Source organism: Peromyscus californicus, unplaced genomic scaffold (assembly GCF_007827085.1).
Source record: "Peromyscus californicus insignis strain IS unplaced genomic scaffold, ASM782708v3 Scaffold_16__1_contigs__length_79575227, whole genome shotgun sequence".
Classification (NCBI taxonomy): domain Eukaryota; kingdom Metazoa; phylum Chordata; class Mammalia; order Rodentia; family Cricetidae; genus Peromyscus; species Peromyscus californicus.
Window position 1 is genome coordinate 14,898,710 of NW_026294458.1, and position 24,808 is coordinate 14,923,517.

The 24,808-nt window shown below is 41.0% G+C and overlaps 1 protein-coding gene across 2 annotated transcripts in view; it reads left to right on the forward strand.

The window, feature by feature from the left end:
* Positions 1 to 24,590, forward strand: part of Ubxn7 (UBX domain protein 7) — a 60,796-nt gene extending 36,206 nt beyond the window's left edge. For both annotated transcript variants that reach the window (XM_052740497.1, XM_052740496.1), the window contains exons 4-11: positions 3,755 to 3,820; positions 5,545 to 5,657; positions 10,122 to 10,268; positions 12,613 to 12,703; positions 13,547 to 13,674; positions 18,978 to 19,371; positions 19,480 to 19,559; positions 24,311 to 24,590. In XM_052740497.1, the coding sequence (XP_052596457.1) occupies positions 3,755 to 3,820; positions 5,545 to 5,657; positions 10,122 to 10,268; positions 12,613 to 12,703; positions 13,547 to 13,674; positions 18,978 to 19,371; positions 19,480 to 19,559; positions 24,311 to 24,472 (1,181 nt within the window). In that variant the 3' untranslated portion in view covers positions 24,473 to 24,590. The remainder of the gene's footprint in view (positions 1 to 3,754; positions 3,821 to 5,544; positions 5,658 to 10,121; positions 10,269 to 12,612; positions 12,704 to 13,546; positions 13,675 to 18,977; positions 19,372 to 19,479; positions 19,560 to 24,310) is intronic.
* Positions 24,591 to 24,808: the final 218 nt, after the last annotated feature.

Genomic DNA, 24,808 nt, shown 5'->3' on the forward strand with positions numbered 1-24,808 from the left:
CAGTCTAGTCATCTTTGTTTTACATCTAGTATCCTCCTATGAGTGAGTATATACCATGTTTGTCTTTCTGAGTCTGGGTTACCTCACTCAGGATTTTTTTCTAGATCCATCCATTTGCCTGCAAACCTCATGATGTCATTGTTTTTCTCTGCTGAATTTTCACAATTCTTCCATTGTGAGAATAGGAAGAAGCAAAGTGCTAGAGAGGTCCACAGAAATCCACAAAGATACCTCCACAATAGACTACTGGCAATGGTCGAGAGAAAGCCCGAACTGACCTACTCTGGTGATAGGATGGCCAAACATCCTAATTGTCGTGCTAGAAACCTCATCCAATGACTGAGGGAACCAGATATAGAGATCCACGGCCAGGCCCCAGGTGGAGCTCCAGGAGTCCAGTTGGCGAGAAAGAGGGGGGTTTGTATGAGCGAGAATTGTTGAGACCAAGATTGGAAAAAGCACAGGGACAAATAGCCAAACGAATGGAAACACATGAACTATGAACCAATAGCTGAGGAGCCCCCAACTGGATCAGGCCCTCTGGATAAGTGAGACAGCTGATTAGCTTGAACTGTTTGGGAGGCATCCAGGCAGTGGGACCGGGACCTGTCCTTAGTGCATGAGCTGGCTGTTTGGAACCTGGGGCTTATACAGGGACACTTGGCTCAGCCTGGGAGGAGGGGACTGGACCTGCCTGGACTGAATCTACCAAGTTGAACTCAATCCTCAGGGGAGTCTTTGCCATGGAGGAGATGGGAATGGGGGGTGGGCTGGGGGGATCGTGTGGGGGGGGGGGCAGGAGGGGGGGAGAACAAGGGAATCCGTGGCTGATATGTAAAATTAAATTAAATTATAAAATAAAATTAAAAAGAAACATCCTTAAAACAAAACAAAACAACAACAACAACAAAAACAGTGAAGTTCATTTTGGGTTCTTATTTTTTGAGACATGGCCTTGTGTAGCCAGCTCAGGTTGGCTTTAAACTCATGTAGTCAAAGATGACTTTAAATTTCTGCTGATTATAGGCATGTGTTAACCACACCGGGACTATGAGGTGCTGGGGATGGAAGCCAGGGCTTCTTGCATGCTGGGCAAGCTCTACGAACTGAGTTTTACTATGAGCCCTGAGTTTTTAAGTTTTGGTTTAGATGGCTCAGAGGTGGTTCTTCCAGAGGTCCTGAGTTCAATTCCCAGCAACCACATGGTGGCTCACAACCATCTGTAATGAGATCTGGTGCCCTCTTCTGGCCTGCAAGGATACATGCCAGAACACTGTATACATGATAAATAAATCTTTAAAAAGACTTAATTTGTGGTGTGTGTGTGTGTGTGTGTGTGTGTGTGTGTGTGTGTGTGTGTGTGTACACGTGTGTACGCGCGATCATGCAGAGAAGGAGCGTGGATCCCATGGAGCTGGAGTTGGAGTGGCTATGAGCTGACCCATGCGGTGCTGGAACTGAACAAAGCAGCACTTGCTTCCAACTGCTGGGCTGTCTGTTTTGTAGTTTCGTTTTCCTTTTAACTTAGTACTTTCTTTTTTTCTTTTCTTTCTTTTTTGTTTTTTTTGAGACAGGCTTTCTCTGTGTAGCCCTGGCTGATCCTGCTCTGTAGACCAGGATCACAGAGATCCGCCTGCCTTTGCCTCCTGAGTACTGGGATTAAAGGTGTGCGCCACCACTGCCGGCTGACTTAGTGATAGCATAGTTTGTAGAAAGTTGCTTTGATGTGGGGTAAGAGACTTTTGGACTCTCTATCTTATCTTCTAATCATTAATGTGGGACATTGTTTTGGTTATATGCTGGACAGGCTCACCATATATAAGTCAGTTTAAACTGTTACACTGAAAGAATTATTTAAAATCTCCATTTTCAGTTGGCCATGGTGATACATGTCTTTAAATCCCAGCTCTAAGACAGGTTGATCTGGTGGTCAGCCTAGTCTACATAGTGAGTTCTAGGACAGCCACGGCTGTATAGAGAGACCATGTCTCAAAAAGCAAAACAACATCAACAAAATTCCATTCTCTATGATGTGCATGAGTAATTTGGTACATTTTTTTTTTAAAGTTTGAGAACATTTTTCTAAGAGAAGGTAACATTTCATTTAATGCATTCTAAATCTTATGTACAATATTTACAAATTGAATATAGGCTCTCTACAAGGGTAGCAGAAGAACTTTGTCCTGTGTAATCATGGGAACACTTCAGAAATTTACAGTGTATGTTTAGTGTTTATTATTCTTTGTGTGCATCCATTAAGATAGAATTTTTAAATCCTAGGTTGTAGAACTTATGTAGGGGCTGGGGCTGTAGGTAGATAGAGCACTTGCCTAGCATTTTTTTCCTCCCAAGACATGGTCTCACTATATAGCTGTGGCTGTCCTGGAACTCACTATGTGGAACTCACTATGTGGATCAGTCTGGTCTTGAACTCACAGAGATGTGTCCACTTCTGCCTCACAAATACTGAGATAAAAGGTATGTAACAACATGAGGACCTTTCTACAAAGAGAAGAATTTACAGCCAGGCAGTGGTGGCTTACACCATTAACCCCAGCACTCATAGGCAGGTGGATCTCTGAGTTCAAGGCCAGCCTGGTCTACAGAGCGAGTTCCAGGACAACCAGGGCTACACAGAGAAACCCTATAAATCTTCATCTGGTCTCTCTTACCTAGTTCTGATTTTCTTATTTGTATGATAAGATGATTGGGTCATAACTTGAAAGACTTGACTTTTTTGTTTGTTTATTTTGAGAGCAGAACATGGACTTTACTGACTGAGCTATTTTGTTTTTTGAGATGAGGGCTCTTGCTTTGTAGCTCAGGCTGGCCAAGAACTTGCAGTGATCCTCATGCTGCAGGTGCTGGGATTACAAGGGTGCTGCTATCACACCAAGCCTTGACTTAAAAATGTAAATATATATATATATATATTCTTCCCTCTTTCTTTCTTTCTTCTTTTTCTTTTTTTCTTTTCTTTTCTTTTTTTTTTGACAGTGTTTATCTGTAGCGTTGGAGTCTGTCCTGGAACTCACTCTGTAGACCAGACTGGCCTTGAACTCACAGAGAACCACCTGGCTCTGCCTCCTGAGTACTGGAATTAAAGGCGTGCGCCACCACTGCCAGGCTTCTTTTTTTTTTAAGTGATTTTTTTTTTGGTTTTGTTTTTCGATACAGGGTTTCTCTGTGTAGCTCTGGCTGTCCTGGAATTTAGTAATTTATTTTTATTTTATGTGCATTGATGTTTTTGCCTTCATGTATGCCTGTGTGAGGGTGTCAGATCACCTGGAACTGGAGTCACAGACAGTTATGACCTGCCACGTGGGTGCTGGGAATTGAACTCAGTTCTTCTGGAAGAGCAGTCAGTACTCTTTAACTACCAAGCCGTCTCTCCAGCTCTTTTTTCTTTACTTTTTTTTTTTTTTCTGAGAGAAGGCACTGTTAGGAATATGAGCGTTCTAAAATACATATGGGGCTGGAGAGATGGCTCAGTTAAGAGCACTGACTGCTTTTTGAAAGGACATGGGTTCAATTCCCAGCACCCATGTAGTGGCTCATAACTGTCTATAACTCCAATTTCAAGGCATCTGACACTCCTCTGGTCACATGGTGCACAAACTTACATTGTAGGGAAAATATACATACACATAAAAGAAAACAAAATAAAAAAAAGAAATGCTTATGTGAGGAATATCTTGAGAATTTTCAGAATTAATGTTTTAATTTTTTAACCAATTCTGTTTTTCTTCTACAGCCCCTAAAAGACGAAGGCCTGCACGTTCAATATTTGATGGTTTCCGAGATTTTCAAACTGAAACTAGTAGGTATTTGTGAACCAGTCTGACACCTCCCTCTTCCACTTCCTTTCTGTTAAAAAGAAAAAGATGATTAGTATTAGTTCTAATTACTGTGAGGATTCACCGGGTTTAAAAGGTGATATTATAGAGACATTAAGATTTGGGTAAAGATACTGGCTGTGAAGCCTGAGTTTGATCCCTCAGACCCACGTGATGAGAAGAGGGAAACTGACTCCACATGTGTACCCTGACATATGTGTACACACACACTGCCCTCATTTGGTTACTATCACTGTGACGAAACACCATGACCAAAAGCAACTTGGGGAGGAAAGGAAGTCAGGACAGGAACTCAAACAGGGCTGGAACCTGGGGGTAGGAGCTGATGCAGAGGCCACGTTGTGGTGCTGCTTACTGGCTTGCTCCTCATGGCTTGTTCAGCCTGCTTTCTTACTGCACCCAGGACCACCCCAGCCCAAGGGTGGCACCACCCACAATGGGCTAGGCCATCCCCCATCAATCACTAATTAAGAAAACGCCCTACAGCAGTGTTTCTCAAGATGAGGGACACAACTGTTTTTCTTTCAGGGGTGGTCAAGTGACGCTTTCACTGGGGTCACATATCAGATCTCCTGTTTATCAGATATTTGCATTACAATTCATAACAATAGTAAATAATGGTTATGAAGAAGCAGTGAAATAATTGTATAGTTTGGGGGTCACCACTACATGAGGAACTGTATTAAAGGGTCACAGCATTAGGAAGGTTGAGAACCACTGCCCTACAGGCCTGCCTGTAGCCAGCCTAGTGGTTATGGAGTCATTTTCTTAATTGAGTCTCCTTCATCTTTGATGACTCTAGCTTGTCAAGTTGACATACTAGTCAGCACAGTTCATACCTTTCTGTGGTGCAGCTCAGAAGTATCTTGGCCTCACACTTTTAAAGAGTTCTAAAGAAAGGACATTTTTTGTTTATTTTGGGGGGGTGGTGTATAAGCCATGATGTTCATGTGTCCTCTATCAAGAGGACAGCTTATTGGAATTGATTCTGTCCTTCCATATACAAGTGCCCTGACTTACTGAGCCATCTAGTTGGCCCAGGACAGTTACTTTTAGATAATACATAGGAAATGCTTTGGTCTGTGTCTAGTTTTGTAACTTATTTTTCTGTGCCCCTTCAGGATACAGGTCCTGTAACTTTGGAAAAAGTTGAAAGAGAAGGCTTGAGTTTTCAAAGGAATCTGTGCTCTTCTAGTAGATGGGTGTCCATACCCTCTATTTCAAGAGTCATTAAAAATGGGAGCTAGCTACAATAGATTGGTTAGAGTCACTTTTAGAACTAGAGAAATGATTCTGAAAGCTTTCTTCTTTGTTGCTTATGAATACGTGAAGGAATTTATTTTGGTGAGTGAGTGAGTGTGTGTGTGTGTGTGTGTGTGTGTGTGTGTGTGTGTGTGTGTGTGTGTGTGTGTGTGTTTTGCTGGGGACAGACAGGGCCTTGAATATTCTATACATGACTATTGTAACTAATTTAATTTTCTACTGTTATCCTTTGGCTAGTAACCACCACCAAATCCTAAAATGTTTTTTTTTTCTTGCTTCTTTGTATTTTTTTCAGTCATTAACTTTTTGTGTTTGAGACCAAGCAATAATTCTTTCAGTCAGTATAAGGCCTTTTGTTTTATTATGTAATTTAACACTTCTATTCTATGGCTAATTAAAACTTTTCCATCCTTCTGTATTGTAGTTAGGCAAGAACAGGAATTAAGAAATGGAGGAGCAATAGATAAGAAACTAACAACCCTTGCAGATCTGTTCCGGCCCCCAATCGACTTGATGCACAAAGGCAGCTTTGAAACAGTAAGTTGTTGAAGATTCTGTACTGTAACTATAAACGGGTTTACAATTTGTGTCTCCTCCCCACCCCCTTTTTGAGACAAGGCCTTACCATGTGGCCTGGACATATTATATAGACCATGCTGGCCTCAAAAATCACAGAGATGGGTCTGCCTCTGCCTCCTCTGTGTCCTCTATGCCTTTCATTTTTTTTTGAAAGATTTATTTATTACATATACAGAAGAGGGTGCCAGATCTCCTTACAGATGGTTGTGAGCCACTATGTGAGTGCTGGGAATTGAACTCAGGACCTCTGGAAGAACCACTGACTTATATTTTTACTGGCAGTAAATGAAGTATATTTTTAACAACAGTGTATGAGATTGGTTATTTTGAGAGCCTTTGATTAGCCTTGTGTGGCATCAGTGTAAAATCTTTACCACTTTGAAAGCTTCTTTTCAAAAACTTAGTTTTGAAATTGCCAGGTGGCGGTGGCACACGCCTTTAATCCCAGCACTTGGGAGGCAGAGCCAGGCGGATTTCTGTGAGTTCAAGGCCAGTCTGGGATACAGAGTAAGTTCCAGGACAGGCACCAAAACTACACAGAGAAACCAAAAAAAAATTTAGTTTTGAAAATGTGTGTATCTTTTACTACTGCTGGGTATGTAGTGTTATATTTATTAACCATTTATAAATTATTTGTATTCATCTTTTGCCTATGTTGTTGTCTCCTCATTTGCAGTTTTGCTTAGGTTTAATTTATATGAAGTCTCGCCGGGTGTTTGGTGGCTCACGCCTTTAATCCCAGCACTCGGGAGGCAGAGGCAGGCGGATCTTTGTGAGTTCGAGGCCAGCCTGGTGTACAGAGCGAGTTCCAGGAACGGCGCAAAGCTACACAGAGAAACCCTGTCTCAAAAAACAAAAAAAAAAATATATATGAAGTCTCAAAATATTAAATGGAAAGTTCCAGAAATAAAAATTGATATGTTTCAAGTTATGCACTGTTCTAAGTAGCGTGATGAAATCTCACCATCCACTCAGGACAGTATATCTATATAATATCTATTACCTACCTGTTTATTTATTTTTATTTTATTTTTTTAAAGATTTATTTATTTATTATGTATAGTGTTCTGCCTGCATGTATCCCTGCAGGCCAGAAGAGGGCACCAGATCTCATTATGGATGGTTGTGAGTCACCATGTGATTGCTGGGAATTGAACTCAGGACCTCTGGAAGAGTAGCCAGTGCTGTTAACAGCTGAGCCATCTCTCCAGCCCTACCTACCTGTTTATTATTTAGTTAACTGATCTGGGGTAATATAAATTGATCAACTTGCTGGGGTGGTGGTAGTGCACACCTAGCACTAGGAAGGAGGAGGCAGGTGGATCTCTGAGTTCAAGGCCAGCCTGATTTACAGAGTGAGTTCCAGGTCACCTGGTGCTACACAGTGAAACCTTGTCTTGGAAAAACAAAAAGAAAAAACATTGATCAACTTATAATATCTTCATTTTACTTATTTAGTTTTTTTTGGTTTTGAGACGGGGTCTCACTATGTAGCTCTGGCTGTTCTGGAACTCATTATATAGACCAGACTGACTCTGAGATTAAAGGTGTACACCACCACACCCAACTCAATTTTTTAACGTCTTAAATGCTTGTGCTTAATGCTTTATGTTTCCTTCATTGTGACCCCAAATTTAGCTAGTGATATTGGTAATTGGGTATATCACAGGAAGACTGTGAAGTGTTTCCTTTAAGTAAAAGAGTGGTAAGTCTTGGTCTGTAGTAAGAATGAATTATCCATGAAATTGTGAAGAAGGAAAAAGAATTTTTTACTAGTTTTGCTGTCATATCTGACGTTGTAAAAGTTCAGTCTTGGTGGGGCAGTGCTTGGTTAGAGTGGACAATACATTAAATTTGTGTATATTTGTTACTTGTGGTTTCAGACATGTCCTGGGAATATTGGAAATAGGTCTGAATCAAATTGCAGAATATATTCTCCCCCTAGTTCTTCCCAGCTTTATCTTTCCTAAACCCAGAGGGAAACTTCCTGGGGCAGGTTTACCTGACCGTCTGTTAACTTTTAAGCAAAGCAAGGGGAATGTGTTCCCTTCTCACCACAGCAAAAACAACTGTCATCAAGAAAACAGCAATAGGGGCTGGAGAGATGGCTTAGCAGTTAAGAGTGTTTGCCGCTTGTGGGGCGTTTACCCACCACCCCCACAGTTCCCCAGAGTTTTCTTGAGTTCGAGCAGCAGGAAATATTAGATAGAAGGATTTATTGCGGAGAATATCGCGGAGATAAACAGATAGAAAATAAAGGATAGCCTTGAGAGGGCCTGGAACCTATTCCAACGGGCCCCGGCTGTCTCTGCCCCAGGGTTTTTATAGAGACGCCAAGGGGTGGAGCAAAAGACCTCCTCCCACAGCCAAGTGCAGACCATCTCAGACACCTGCACTCAGGCCCGTGGTCCTAATCATCCTCTATGCGGACCTGCTGGGTAAAGCCACGATGAACCCGAGAATGGGCTCCCACAGCCGCTCTTGCAGAGGATCCGGGTTCAGTTCCTAGCACTCACATGGTGGCTCACAACTGCAGTTCTAGGGGATCTGATGCCCTCTTCTGGTCTCTCCAGATAGTAGGCATGCACATAAACTCATAAACATGCACTCAAACAAATAAAAACAAATAAGCCTTTAAAAACAAACAAAAATTAAAACAAAACTGTCACGTTGTCAAGATACTTGGAATTTCCAGAGAGGATTTGCTGAGGGGTAAGACTGTATTACTGAAAGTGGGCAGCACCATTTCTTTTAGGTGAGGTTCCAGCAGCTAGCTTAAAGCTAACATTCCCTTTTCTCTGATTTATAGACTACTGAAGTTCTCTGAAGGAGCAGAATCAAGACTGTTGTGCATATTATTATTAAAAAAAAAGGGATTTATTAGGTTGCCTTAATGATACTGGGTGGTAGTTAGTTCAGCAGTGGCCGCCTGTATACTTGAGCTGCTCAATCTAAGAAGGTGGGTGCTTCAGCCATCCCATCTGGTGCTCAAGTCCTAGAAACTTCCTGGAGAGGTGGAGTCTGACAGTGGCAATGGCCACATGTGCACATTGAGAGGGAACGGGGCTTGCAAGTGTGTACATACATACTTCCTCCAATTTTCATTCATCTGGTGGCTGGTGCCAGCTAACTTCTGAGTGGGCCTTTCCTCCCAGTCACTATCCTAAACGTCTGTGCTCTGTAAAGTGTAATTTCACCAGTCTTGATTTCTCCTAATCCACTCGTTGATAGCTATCACAAGGATTACGTATATGCAAAATATTAATGTATAAATACTGAGAGCTCTAGATTAAAGATTTATTATTTATGTGTATGTATGTGCACATAAATGCATATGCATGAAGTTGCCCTCGGAGGCCGGAAGAGGACATCAGATCCTTTGGAACTATGAGCCACTGAGCATATTCGAATTTGTTACAGTGTATTTTAATCATATTCATTCCCTGTTCTCCTAACTCCTCCCAGATTCACATCTCTGACCTGGGAGAGTTGACTCCCTCTCAACCTTTGTTGTTTGTTTTTTGTTTTTCGAGACAGGGTTTCTCTCTGTAATAACTCTGGCTGTCTTGGAACTCTCTTTGTAGACCAGGGTGGCCTGGAACTCACAGAGATAGATCCACCTGCCTCTGCCTCCCAAGTGCTGGGATAAAGGTGTGTTTCACCACTGCCTGGCCCCTCTCAACTTCTGTAGCCTCTGTCCCTGCCTTGTCTAAAACCATCGAGACTAATTTGCACTACCCTTATACTGATGGTTCAGGGGACATCCACTGGAGTATGGTCATTCCTACAGGGATGACACTCTTAAGATGGACTCTCTCTGTCCTAGAAGCCGTCATCTGTCAGTAGCTCCTCAGTTGGGTGTGGGGGGTTCATGTCCTTTTCTCCATACTCCATGCTAGAATGTTGACTGACTTGGTTTTGTATAGGCCTTGTGCAGACACTCAGAGCTGTTGAGTCACGGTCAGGAAGACACTGTTGCAATCTGGTCCTCTCCAATTTCTGGTTCTTCAAATTCTTCACCCTCTTTCATGATGGTTGCTGAGCCTGGGGCTATTGGGGCTGTGCACTCCTGACACTTTTCTCTGCTCTTGGACCACTTGTGAGTTTATGCAGTAACCATTGTCCTCTGCACAAAGAAGTAATGAGTCATCGATGTCAATTTTAAAAGAATGCTTAGTGTTCACATGGAAAGGACAGCACCTGAATGCTGAACTACACCAGGGACTAAATAGAAACTTCGTTTGTTTTGTTTTTCAAGTCAGGGTTTCTTTGTGTAGCTCTGGTTGCCCTGGAACTGGCTCTGTAGACCAGGCTGGCCTTGAACTCAGAGATTCGCCTGCTGGAGTGCTGGGATTAAAGGTGTGATCCACCACTGCCTGGTTAGAAACTATTTTTTAAAAATATTTAACTTTATTCTTATAGGCCAAAGAGTGTGGCCAGATGCAGAATAAGTGGCTGATGATAAACATTCAAAATGTACAAGACTTTGCATGCCAGTGCCTCAATCGTGATGTGTGGAGCAATGAAGCTGTGAAGAATATTATCCGTGAACATTTCATTTTCTGGCAGGTGAGAAGGACAGTTAATTAAAAACTTTGTAATATTATCTATCTATCTATCTATCTATCTATCTATCTATCTATCTATCTATCTAATCTATCTATCTATCTATCTATCTATCTATATCTATCTATCTATCTATCTATCATCTATCTATCTATCTATCTAATCTATCTATCTATCTATCTATCTATCTATCTATCTATCTAATCTATCTATCTGGGGTGGTTTTTGAGACAGGGTTTCTCTGTGTAGTCCTGGCTGTCCTGGAACTTGTTTTGTAGACCAAGCTGGCCTTGAACTCAGAGATCAGCCTGCCTCTGCTTCCTGAGTGCTGGGATTAAAGGCGTGCACTGTCACCACCTGGCTTGTAATATAGATAGATAGATAGATAGATAGATAGATAGATAGATAGATAGATAGATAGATAGATAGATAGATAGATACATTTTTTTTTTAAGTGTAGCATGTTGTGGAGGAGGAATGGGGTTATAAACTGGAAAAGTGAATTCATTTATAGTATAAGTTCCCTGTCATGGGTAAATAATAAGGATAAGGGCAGCAGTGAAGAACTAATAGAAGGAGCAAAATGAATGGAGTCATGTGGTACTTAGGCTTCAGGAGCATCTTGAAAGTCTACAGCTGGATAGTTCAGTAGAAAGCAGTGTAAGCCTGCGCAGGTTACATTTTTCTAGAAATACCATCTGAAAAGGTTCAAAGGAAACAGGTGAAATCAATAGATGATATAACATTAACATCATAATGCCATGATCTGTGTGTGTGTGTGTTAAAGTCTCAATGATATGGCATGTATTTCATGCTTATTGCATGAATTAGTCAATTTCTACTGTTTAATAGCCATGCAAGGTGAGTAGCCACGTGGAAAACACCTTAGAACGTTGGAGAAATGTTGTTTAAATCTTAGATGGTCTTTTAATAAAAAACCCAAAGCCAGATATCAGGGTGAAAGCTGAAAGATCAGAGAAGCAGCCACTAGTTCTTAACTCTATGAAATCCTCAGTCTAAAGAGAGTGAGTTCCTGTTTCCTCACGCCTTGTATAACTTTTTCTGCCCAGACATCACTTTTTGGGATGTGTGTGCTTCCTAGTACTGGGATTAAAGGTGTGTGCCACCACTGCCTGGCTTTGTTTTCTCTCCTAGACTGAGTCAATCTCATGTAGTCCAGGGTGGCTTTGAACTCACAGAGATCCAGATGGATCTCTTCCTGACCTCTATGTCTAATCTAGTGGCTGGCTCTGTCCTCTGATCCTCAGGCACATTTATTAGGTACACAATATATCACCACAGAGAAACATTAAAACTTGTGTTTTAGCTTGAGTTTGTTACTCTTTGACAGTGTGTTCTTGGCTTAGTATTCCTGAGCGTTCCAGTTGTGATATCTTTTTGTGTAAATTATCTAGTTAAAAGTAGGTAGCCTACCTTTACTTTCCCTTTTGTTTCCTTCTTTTTGTTTGGTTGGGTTTTGTTGGAGAGGCTTGCTACTGGGGATTTACCCTGGGGCCTCCTGCAAGCTAGGCAAGTGCTCCACCATTAAGCTAATCTCCATCCTCCTTTTTAGTTTTTTTGTTGTTGTTGTTATTTTCTTTTTCTTTTAATTTTTATTTTTTTAAGACTTTTTTTAAGATTTATTTTATTTATTATGTATACAGTGTTCTGTCTGCATGTATGCCTGCAGGCCAGAAGAGGGTACCAGATCTCATTGTAGATGGTTATGAGCCATTGTAGATGGTTATGAGAGATGGCTCAGTGGTTAAGAGCACTGGCTGTTCTTCCAGAGGTCCTGAGTTCAATTTCCAGCAACCACATGGTGGCTCTCAACCATCTGTAATGAGAACTGGCACCCTCTTCTGGCCCGCAGGCAGAATACTGTATGCAAAATAAATAAAAATAAAAATAAAAAGCCGGGCGGTGGTGGCACATGCCAATAATCTCAGCACTTGGGAGGCAGAGGCAGGTAGATCTCTTGAGTTTAAGGACAGCCTGGTCTACAGAGCGAGATCCAGTACAGCCAGAGCTACATAGTGAGACCCTGTCTCAAAAATAAACCAAATCAACCAAACAAAAAACCCATTGATGGACAGATATTGAAAAGGAAGAGTTAGTACCTCTTCTGAACCGAGAAGGGAGGAGGAATAGGTTGGTGTGTTCATGATGAGTTTTCAGACGGGGCTGAGAGTAGGATGTCAGTCTACCTGTTCTTACTTCCCCTTTCACATGGGAATGAGAACCTAACATGTTTATCAAAGGCTTATATGAAGAGTCTATTGCTGTTAGTAGATAACATTGCAGTCAACCCTTTTTAAAGAGGCTTTTTGTATCACTGGCTTAACAGGTTTATCACGACAGTGAGGAAGGCCAGAGATACATACAGTTTTATAAACTAGGGGATTTCCCCTATGTTTCCATCTTGGACCCACGGACAGGTAAGTTACATCAAATTATAGCCTTAAACCTATTATTTTTTTTCCACATACCTAAATAGTTGATTAATATTTAACTGGATCTGGTTTTAGCAATGTAATAGTTAAGGAAAGTTCTTTTGTTTATTACCATTATAATTGTGTAAACATCCTTGAATGTGTATATTTAGGGAATCTATTTCTAACAACTTGAGGGGCAACAGCATTTTGTGTTTGAACAGTTCTGTTCTTTCAGAGGAAAACAGGTGCGATCATCTCTTCATAAGAGTCTCCTTAGGTTTTCTATTATTAAATCGTTCAGATTTTTTTTTTTTTTTTTTTTTTTTTTTTTTTTTTTTTTTTGGTTTTTCGAGACAGGGTTTCTCTGTGTAGCTTTGCGCCTTTCCTGGAACTCACTTGGTAGTCCAGGCTGGCCTCAAACTCACAGAGATCCGCCTGGCTCTGCCTCCCGAGTGCTGGGATTAAAGGCGTGCGCCACCACCGCCCGGCTCAGATTATTTTAAGTACTAGTTGTATTCCTCTAGAGCACTAGAGGGTGGGCTGGTTTCATTATTAATTATATTTTATTTAAATTTTGCTTTGTTTGAATTTCTTCTTCCTAAATGGCTGTAAGTGGTACCAGCAGATAATTTTCCTGTCATGATGGGTAGGAATCTATCAATGAGTTATAATTGATGTTGTCGGTAGGTTATGATGATATTGTGTGACTTTAGCAAGTGAGAGATGGGGATATGAATTTGTAGCAAATTTTAATTATGCATATTGCAATTATTTAATGAGCATGGTTAGAAATTATTATTGATTTTTATGTTTACATGTCCTGATTTTTTTTTTTTTTTTTTTTAGGTCAGAAGCTTGTAGAGTGGCACCAATTAGATGTATCTTCTTTCTTGGACCAAGTAACAGGGTTTCTGGGTGAACATGGGCAACTGGATGGACTTTCTAGCAGCCCTCCCAAAAAATGTGCACGATCAGTAAGTATAAGTGATGGGCGACTGAATGGACTTGTGTGTCAGCATCTTATATAAAATATTTGGTGTTACAGTAGTACTTAGAATAATGTAAGTAGTGAACAGTTAGAGTTTCTGGCTGTACTTCTTAGATACTTTTTTTTTTTGATAGTTTTCTACAGAAGAATTTCATCTACTCAATGAAATCATAATATATATATATATATATATATATATATATATATATATATATATATATATATATATATATATATATATAACCCCCACATACATACACAATTGGAGAATAAAAATGAGACCTAAAAAGGAAAAATATAAATATGTAGAGCAGGAGAATTGATGTGGCCAGGCTGCTGGTAGAGGCATCTTCTTCCTAGGGCAGCTCTGGGAGGGCTTCTCATGCCAGACTGAAGTAGCAGTGGTCGTAAGGTTTTCACTTGGGATAGTAGTTGGCATTATTACTGGTTAAATAGCTTTAGGTCCTGGGGTTCTGGCTCTCCCAGAGGTTTTTTTTTTTTCCCCAAGACAGGTGCCTGTCCTGGATCTCACTCTGTAGACCAGGCTGGCCACTGGCCTTGAACTCACAGAGATCCGCCTGGCTCTGCCTCCTGGGTGCTGGGATTAAAGGCGTGCACCACCACTGCCTGGCTCCCAGTTTATTTTACACTTAATCTCTATAATATGTTATGCAGACATCTTTGCTAATTGACATCACAATTAGTTTCAAGTAAAAGATCTTCAAATGTAAGGCAGCCTCGCTTTGGTTATAATTGCTGTTTGCGTTTTTTTGTTTTGTTTTGTTTTGTTTTTTTGTTTTTCGAGACAGGGTTTCTCTGTGTAGCTTTGCGCCTTTCCTGGAACTCGATTTGGAGACCAGGCTGGCCTTGAACTCACAGAGATCTGCCTGCCTCTGCCTCCCAGTGCTGGGATTAAAGGCGTGCACCACCACTGCCCAGCTCAGCTTGTTATTTAATACAAGAAAAAGTGCTAGAATTTTCATTGGAATTGCACTGGTTCTGTGGACGTCTAGTCATTGAATCTTGAGGTCTAGTAATATGGAATAATCTCCCTACTTCTGTGTCTTTAATTTCCCCCAGCAGTGTTTTCTCCTTCTTTCGTACTGACCTTAGAGTGCAGCCTCAGTAAACACATTTATTAATTTGAATGGCTGATATGACACAGCTTGCTGCTAGCTGATATATACATATGTATGTATGTATGTACATATGTGTATAGATGTATGTAGATAGAGTTTTATATTTTTATTCATTTATTTATTTTTGTGGTCCAAACTGACTTGTAGAAGCTTAGGTGAGAAATCATTTACAGGAGCATTGGCACCTTACCAGTGGCTACACCCTGTTCCCAGTGACCATTAACTGCTTAGAGTTATCTTAGAGAGGTTGTACCCTTGTGAGTCCTTCTCATGGCAGGTGGTGGTGGGTCACCTTGTACAGGATTTATACAGGTGATCATAGCCACTGCATTTAGGAGTTCAGTTTTGTCATGCCCAGAAAATACTGTTCCACATCCCTCCACCCCATCCTTCCCATCTTACATTCTTTCTGTCTTTTCTTCTACAATGTTCCCTGAACCCTGGAGAGGCTTCTATGAATGCTGTAGTCCCATTTATGGCTGAACATTCAACACTTATTCTCCATATTGTAACCACTTAGGAGTCTTTGCAGTTACCATTGTCCACTGCAGAAAGAAGCTTCTGGAACTAAAACAGCAGAAGCACTAATCTGGCTGTTGAAGTCACTCAGTGCTCCTTTCCTAGCTCTTGGAGGCTTGTCTCACTGCTAGAAGTTCCTCTGTCTGGTTATATAGCTCCTTTTTTAATTTGTGTGTGTGATGTGTGTGTGTGTGTATGTTCCTGTGTATGGGGCATGTGGGTGTGGCTATGTAAGCCCAAGGTTGACATCAGGAGCCTTACTCAATTGTCTTCCTTGCCCTCTTCCTTATTCATTGAGGCAGGGTCTCAGCTGAACCCAAGGCTCATAAATATGGCTAATCTGGTTACACAGTTTGCTATGGGAATCAGTCCCCTGTCTCTGCCTACAGAATGTTGGAATCATAGCCTGGCTGCCACCCACTGAGCATTTATAAGGGTACTGGGGATCTAAGCGATGGTCCTCAAGCTTTTGAAGTAAGCTCTTTAACTACTGATTGTCCTTCTAGTCCATATATTTATTAAGATGTACTTTATCAGGTTACTGAGGTTTCCTCCTTGTTTTAGAGACAGGTTATGATCTTGTCCAGCTGGACTCAGACTCTCTATGTAGACGAGGATATCCTTGAATATCCTTGAATTTCTGATACTTCTGCCTCCACCTCCTACCTGTATTCCTTTTATTCTTAGTTTGCAGGGTGTCACAGGTCTGTGGTCCCAGCACTCAGGAGGACAGTGTGAGGACAGTCAGAGCTGTCTAATGAATTCTGTTCTAGTTCAGGCTGCAGAGTGAGACCTGTCTCAAAACAAGTCATAGACAAAACAAGCAGATAAATACTATAGGGCAAGTTGTACATGGACTTTCTTAATTAGACATTTTTTTATTTAAAAAAAATTTTAGTTTTTATTCTATGTATTTAAGTGTTTTGCCTGTATGTGTGTGTATGTCCTACATGTGTGCACTGCCCTCAGAGGCCACAAGAAAGTGTTGGATCCCCTGGAACTGAAGTTATGAATGGTCATGAGCCATGATGTGCGGTCTTAGGAAGTAAACCCATGTCCTGTGCGAGAGCAGCAGGTGGGGGGCTGGAGAGATGGCTCAGTGGTTAACAACACACTGGCTCTTCTTCCAGAAGACCTGGGTTCAATTCCCAGCACCCACATGGCAGCTCACAACTGTCTGTAACTCCAAGATCTGACACCTTCACACAGACATGCATATAGGCAAAACATCAATGCACATAAAATAAAGATAACTAAATTATTTTTAAAAACATTTTTTAAAAAAGCAGCAGGTAGGCCTGGAAGGATGGATTAGTGGGAGCATGTACTATTCTTCCACAGGAACTGAGTTCAGGTCCAAGTACCCCACATCAGGTGCCTCATAGCCAGCTCCAAGTCTGGTATCTGAGCACCTAATGTGCATATACCCCCCTACACACATATACATCATTAAAATAATAAAAATAAAATTCTAAAAAGAGTAGCAGGTTATCTTAATCTGAACCAACTCTCTAGCCCCCGATGTTTTTGTTTATAACCATAATTTGGGTTCTGTAAGTAAGGAATCTCAGGGAAGAGTGAGGATTGGCTAGGAACCTGGTGCTGTCTGCTGTCTTCCTGCTGTACAGTGTTACTGCAAATCCAATCACTTAAGCTAGTGCATGTACCATAAATAAGTCTTACCTGCTTTATGTGAATGGTAAATTAGACTTAAGTTATTTTTTGTTTATTTTTCAGGACAAGTTTCTATTATGTAACTCTGGCTGTCCAAGAACTCACTCTGTAGACCAGGCTGGCCTTGAACTCACAGAGATCCACCTGCCTCTGCCTCCCAAGTGCTGGGATTAAAGGTGTGTGCCACCATGCCTGATTAATTTTTAAAAAATTATTAAGTGGCAGTAGGAAAAGGATTGAGAGTTCTAAGACCATCCTGAGCCACATAGTGTGATTTGGGCCAAGCCGGACTATATAAAACTCTATGTTAAAAAAATAACACAGGGCTGGAGAGATGACTCCGTGAATAAGAGCACTTACTTCACTTGTAGAAAACCCTAGTGTAGTTCCCTGCACCCACATGGGACAGCTCACAACCACCTGTAGCCCCAGTTCCAGGGGATTCCCTGTCTTCTTCTAGACTCCATAGGTGCTGGGCATGCACATGGTATACATGCATAATTAAGTTCCATTCAGGTGGTCCATATTTTGTGACTTTTAAAAAATGAAATCCAGCTGGCCAGTGGTGGCGCACGCCTTTAATCCCAGCACTTGGGAGGCAGAGCCAGGTAGATCTCCGTGAGTTCGAGGCCAGCCTGGTCTACAGAGCGAGATCCAGGACAGGCACCAAAACTACACAGAGAAACCATGCCTCAAAAAACTGAATGAATGAATGAATGAATGAATGAATGAAAGAAAGAAAGAAAGAAAATAAAAAATGAAATCCGTGACTGGGCAGTGGTGACACAGGCCTTTAATCCTAACACTTGGGAGGCAGAGACTGGCCGATCTCTGAGTTCGAGGCCAGCCTGGTCTACATAGCGAGTTCTAGCCAGGGCTACACAGAGAAACCATGTCTTGAAAAACCAAAAAAAAAAAAAAGGTGGGGGGCACTCTGTGATGTTCAAAACTTTAACAAGAAAATATTAGAAATTTGCATATCTGTTTGTCAGATGGCTCAGTAGGTAAAGAAACTTTCTACCAGCCTTGACAACCTGAGTCTAATCTCTAGAACCCACGTGGTGGAAGGAGAGAACAGACTCCTGAAAGTTGTCCTCTGACTTACATGTGTACACACTGGCTGTGCAGCCATACACATACATACACACAATATAAATAAAACAAATTTGTATTTCTCATTATCATAATGAAAATCTTCATTATAATTACTAAGCTTTCGAGAATTTAATCTACGCACATAGACCCCGAATGTTTTCCCTTTGTTTTTGTTTGTTTTTGAGAAAAGATCTCACTGCATAGTGCATGCTGGAAGTCAAACTTGCAAGCTTCCTACCTCAGCCTCCCAAGTGTTAAATCTGGGAGGACTGGTGTGGCATACACCACCATGTCATATTTTGGTGATGGTATTTTCTTGTTTTGAATGCTAAGAATCATTGCATTTAATGATAAGCAAAGGAGACGACTTCTGATGTTTAATCATTTTAAAGAATAGTAGTTTAGCTTTATATTTAAAACTTCAGTTCTTTTTCTAAACAAAAAATAAGAAGCTATTTTCTTGGCTTTGTTCATTTTGATGCCAAAAATGCCTGGGCTTAAAACACCAGTGTACTAGGTACTATGAGATCTTTGTGTTGTTTATTTGTGTTTCAAACAGTGTCTCACTGTGTAGTATAGGCTAGCCTCAGACTTTGAGCAGCCCCCCACCTCTGCTTCATGAATGATGGCATTATAGGTATGTGCCACTATATCCAACTTAATGGATATTTAACTTTTTTTTTTCCTTTAAAATATCTATTCCAACTTGGCTTTCTGATCCCATATTGTACAAGAAACAGATTCTGCTTCGACAGACAATCATAGTGACATGTTGACTGGGATGTTATTTATATCCTGTTTGAGTGAGTGGTTTTGGGTTTAACTGTATTCTTTCCACCTGTGTTTTGACTATCCCTCATAGGAGAGCCTCATAGATGCCAGTGAAGACAGCCAGCTAGAAGCTGCCATCAGAGCTTCCTTGCAGGAGACACATTTCGACTCAGCCCAGGCAAAACAGGATAGCCGCTCAGATGAAGAATCTGAATCGGAACTTTTTTCTGGCAGTGAGGAATTCATATCGGTTTGTGGTTCTGATGAAGAAGAAGAGGTAGAGAATCTTGCTAAGTCCAGAAAGTCTCCTCATAAAGATCTAGGACATAGAAAAGAGGAGAACAGAAGGCCACTGAGTGAGCCTCCAGCCAGAACTGAGCCCGGCACAGCCACAAACCATCAAGGATTGCCAGCCATGGATCCTGAGGTCTTGGAGATGTCACCCGAAAAGTCAGATGGAATGGTGGAGGGGATAGATGTAAATGGTGGGTTCCAGTATAGACCTGCTTTACTTCCTAAACTTGAATGTACTGAATGGCTTGCTTTAGTTAATCTCCTATATTAAACACTGTGTGTGTATAACTCTTCCTTAGGACCAAAAGCACAGCTGATGCTTCGGTACCCAGATGGGAAAAGGGAGCAGATCACTCTGCCAGAGCAAGCTAAACTGCTGGTAAGTTTATCTCACTGAAACATTTGGTTGAAGCAAAGAAACTGATGGTGGTGCTAGAGATTAAACCTGTACCCTCACGTAGAGAATGTAGAAAATGGAAGTCAAGTAGGCATTGCTCGACTCTCTGACATAGATGTAGGATGTCTGGTGTCTAACTCGAAACCTCATTGTCAAGAGTCTTAGTTTTTTTTTTGCCCGGGGAGGTGGGGTGGCTATTGCACAAATCCTAATTGGTCTTATTAATAAAAACCCAGAGACACATATTGGGGTCAATGCTGAAAGATCAGAGGAAACAAGCCACAACCACTTCTTGCCTTACCAACTCCTCAGCTGAAAGGGGAAGATCCTGTCTCCATGAATCCTCAGACTGAATGCCCGAGTCCTCAGCCAAAAGGACTGAGTTCCTGTCTCCTCCCATCTTAGATGCCTTTCTCCACCCAGCCATATCAGTTCCTGCCTCAACCTCCCTAGTGCTGGAACTAATGGCATGTGTGCTTCCCATGCACTGGGAGCAAAAGCATGAGATCCCAAGTGCTGGGATTAAAGGTGTGTGCCACCACTATCTGGCCTCTGTGTTTAATCTAGTGGCTGGCTCTGTCCACTGATCTCCAGGCAAATTTTTGTACAAACAAAATATTACCACATTCCTCCTTTATTGTCTAAAATAATAAAAGAAGATTATAACTAATGTAAGAAAAACTATGTACAATAAATACAATAATTATATACAGGCAAGAATTACAGTAACAATGTCCAGTCCATTAACATTTGACAAATTCAGAGAAAATGCTCCATTATCTATCCTATTTTGGTGAGTCCAAAGTGTTGTACCTAATTCACTTTCTATCCTAACTTGTATTACCAACTGAAAAGTTATCTTTTGATGTCTTCCAAATTTATATACTTTCCACCTCTTTAGTGAGTTTCTTTTCTGAATTTGTTAACAAGGAGAACTATAACTATCTAGTCTTCAACTCCCATCAGATACCCCAGAAGGAAATAATATTAACTGAGTAAACAGGAAGTGCAAACAAGCAACTTCCAAAAAATGTGATAAATGACAGAAACATCTGGCTGCCTGGACAATCACCCAAGGCTCCTTTGCAATGTTAGGGCTTACATCTTTGGCCTACAGGCCTAGAATATCTGACAGACTTATCTGTGAAGCAGAATTTTCTGAAGGGCTGTCCTACCATATCTTGGCAAAGTTCTGCAGTCCTTTCTTTTGTATCCTGTTTGTCCCATTTGGACAGCATACTGTCAGCAGTTGAGGCAAGGGCATTTTATTGCCTAGTGGCTAATTTTTGCCACAAACAAAGTAAATTCCATAGGGAGTTTATTCGATGCCCATCATCTTCTCTGAAGTAGATGGTACTGCCAGGAGCAGACATGTCTCGTTGTCATACAAAAAAAAGAACCTATGTTATTAAAAAACCTTAAATGCCATATTCTGTAAATCTCTGAAGTGTTTGAAGATGACCTGTCTATCTAAAATATCTCTTTGACCTTGAAACATACCTAATATGTATAAGTACAATACCTTGAACAAGAGTAGAAATATGTGTATAGTATGTTTCAACAAAAATAATCTCAACTTTGTATCAATATACACAATTTGTATACAATATACAAAAATCCAATCCAGTGTAAAATATTTAAAACTAGTAGTTGCTTTTTAAAAGTAGATTCAATAGTCTACCTTTTAAATCTTATGAGGGGGGTTGTTGTGGTTTTTTTACTTGGTTTTTGTTTTTGTTTTGACACAGGACATCACTGTGTAACCCTGGCTAGTCTGGAACTCAAAGATTTGCCTACCTCAGCTTCCCAAATGCTGGAATTAAGGCTGTGGTAGTTTTTGAGGTGGGGTGTCACTTAATAGCCCACACTAGCCTGGAACTCAAAACAGTCTTTCTGCTTAGCCTCCAAAGTGCTGCCATTATAAGCATGAGCTACCATGACTGTCTTCTTTTTAATTAGTTTATTTTCTCCTCATTCTTTTAGGCAAGTCACAGGCTAACCAAGGCTTTTCAGATCTGTGTTTGTGTGGAATACACTGCGTTCTAGAAAAGAAGTGGTGGGTTTATCTGAAGACGCTAGTGGGGGTCTTGGGTTTCTTTTCAGATCTGTGTGTGGAATACACTGCGTTCTAGAAAAGAAGTGGTGGGTTTATCTGAAGACGATAGTGGGGGTCTTGGGTTTCTTAGTAGCTGTTACTACAAAGTAGTTAAGAACCAAGGTTCTTCTGTATCTCTTCTGTGGTCTGGTAGAATTTTTTCTTGTGATTCTCTATTTTATTCCATTTCCTTCTTTGTTTACCTGTAAGTTTTGTTTACTCCTTGGTTTGCACATGACATCACCTGTCATGGTGCTTTTAAGGGCCTAACTGCTGGAAAAGGAAATTGGTCTAACCAGCATAGCTTAACCTATGGGTAGCCCCTCCCCCTAGCCCCACTTTGGTCCGGTACCTATACCTGGCCTGTCACTATGACTGGGGTCAGTCACTCTCCTCATTTCTGCAACAAAATACCTGACAGGAACAACTCAGGGAGGAAAGGGTTCTTCTGGCTTATGGTTTCCAAGAAATGTCTTCCCAGCAGAGCGGGATAGTCATGACAGTGAGAGCATGGCAGAGGCTCCCTCTCTAGTGATGGGAACTAGACCAACCTTCAGAGGCCTGCCTATGGTGACCTACTCTGCCAGTCAGGCCCCACCTCCTAAAAGCTCAGAACATGAGCCTTTGGGGACATTGAAATTGAAACCAGACAGCTGAAGATACTTAGGTTGAAGACTGAGACAAGAAGAAGTTGCTGGCTGGTGCCAGACTACCAAGCTACTACTGTTTAAAATGGGACAGAGGCAAGAGAAAGAACAAATATGATAGGTGCGCTTTTTCTCCACCATTCTAGTTCTGATAGCAAACTTTGGTATAGAAATGTTAAGTGGAAAATTCCAGAATCAATTCCTAAGTTTTAAATTACATATTACTCTGAATAGCACAATGAAACCTCCTATCATCCTACCCTATCACCTTTATCCCTTTATCCAGAATAGCCAGGCTGTGTATACCTAAGAGGCAATAGCCATCTTAGTTACCAAATGAATGTTATAGTTACCACAGGGTTTCTGGTCAAGGAACTTCAAAAAACTTTTAAAATCTGTATTTTAAAAAAATATTTTTGATGGGCTTGGTGGTGCATACCTTTAATCCCAGCACTTGGGAGGCAGGGGCAGGCGGGTCTCTTGAGTTTAAGGCCAGCCTGGTCTATAGAGTGACTTCTAGGACAGCCAGAGCTACATAGAGAAACCCTGTCTTAGGGATATATAGACATACACACACACATACACACTTTAAATGTGAGTATGTGTAATTTTGCAGCTTTTTAGTGACTCTTAGTTACTGATGGTCCCGAAGCTTAAAAGAAGTAATGCTAGCATTTATACATACATACATACATACATACATACATACATACATACATATATATATACACACACATATATATATACACACACACATATATATATGCATGCATAAAAATTTATATGTATATATAGTGGGGGTTTTTGTTTTTTTTTTGAGCTGAGGATTGAACCCAGGGCCTTGCACTTGCTAGGCAAGCACTCTACCACTGAGCTAAATCCCCAACCCATAGTTGTAGCATGAATCTTAAAAAGTTCTTAATAATAAAATCAAACCTGAGGCCAGTTATTGGGGTGAAATGCTGGAAGATCAGAGAGACAGAACAAGCCACAGCTTCCTCACCTGGCCAGTTCCTCAGGTGGTCCTGTTTCCTCAGACTGGAAGCCTCTGTGTCCTCATATCCGAATGGCTCTCAGCTGAACTGTGCTGCTAGAAGCCTGAAAGCTTAACCAGGCCAAATGCTTAACCAGCCAAAATGCTTCTAGTTTCTGGTCCTCACGCCTTATATACCTTTCTGCTTTCTGCCATCACTCCCTGGGATTAAAGGCTCGCTTTCTGGGATTAAAGGCGTGTGTCACCATGCCTGGCTGTTTCCAATGTGGCCTTGAACTCACAGAGATCCAGAGGGATTTCTGTCTCTGGAATGCTAGGATTAAAGGTGTGAGTGCCACCATTTTCTAGCCTTTGTATCTAGTGGCTTTTCTGTCTCTGACCCCAGATAAGTTTATTAGGGTGCACAATATTTTGGGGAACACAATACCACCACACATAGTGTTTTATTATTAGTTGTTGTCAATATACAGAGGTCTGTACTATCTATATCATTAGATATCTCCCAGGGGTCATGGTACGTATTTCCTAGGGACAAGGGTTACTACTGTGTAGACCACTCTTTTGAGAAGTTTAGTTGCAAAACTCAGTAGAAAACTAGACAGTAGGTAAAGGGAAAAGGTGACTGGAGAAAACTGGCCATGTTTTTCTGATGAGAAAGCATTTGTAGAGAAGAAAGTGTTGAAATTGTAACAGACAGTTCTGTGGTCGTGGTTGATCGTAGACAGAATGAAAGGACATGTTCCCTGATAAAGAAGAAAAACAGTGCTGTATTCTATAAATACTGACTGGGTTTATTTATTAGGAAGATAGCAATGACTCTTTTAGTATCACATAGTAGCCCTAAGTTACTGGATATAGATTTATCTTTCTTATCCAAAGAGCTTTGATTATCTGAATAACTTACTTTATCTAATATGATAAAAAGTGAGTACTCTTATAAATTTGTCAGCATGGTGTTATTTCCAGCTAACACTTGTCTTACTCTTGATTTTCATAGGCTTTGGTGAAGCATGTTCAATCTAAAGGATATCCAAATGAACGTTTTGAACTTCTTACCAACTTCCCTCGGAGGAAGCTCTCTCATCTGGACTATGACATTACCTTACAAGAGGCGGGCCTCTGTCCTCAAGAGACTGTCTTTATACAGGAAAGAAATTAACACCATGGCCTGACCTCTCTCAGCTTACCCCTTTTTCCCTTTTCCTGTGAGATACCATGTCACTAAGTATGCATTTTGGCTCATAGGACTATAAAGCCAAAGCTGGGCAAGCAAGTCACCTGCCTTTCCTTTATTTCTTTCTGTCACCTGTAATTAGTCTTTTTCCTGCTTATCTCTTTCTCCTCTCTCTCTGTGATTTTCTTCTTTTTCTCACTTTGTTTCTTTCTTACCAAATGTGGTGACCAAATGGAAGTGTAAAGATAAGAATAAGATCTCTCTTAGTACTGGCAGCAGGAAATGTGTGTTCTAATAAGTGGTCTCTTGTGTGGCACCTTT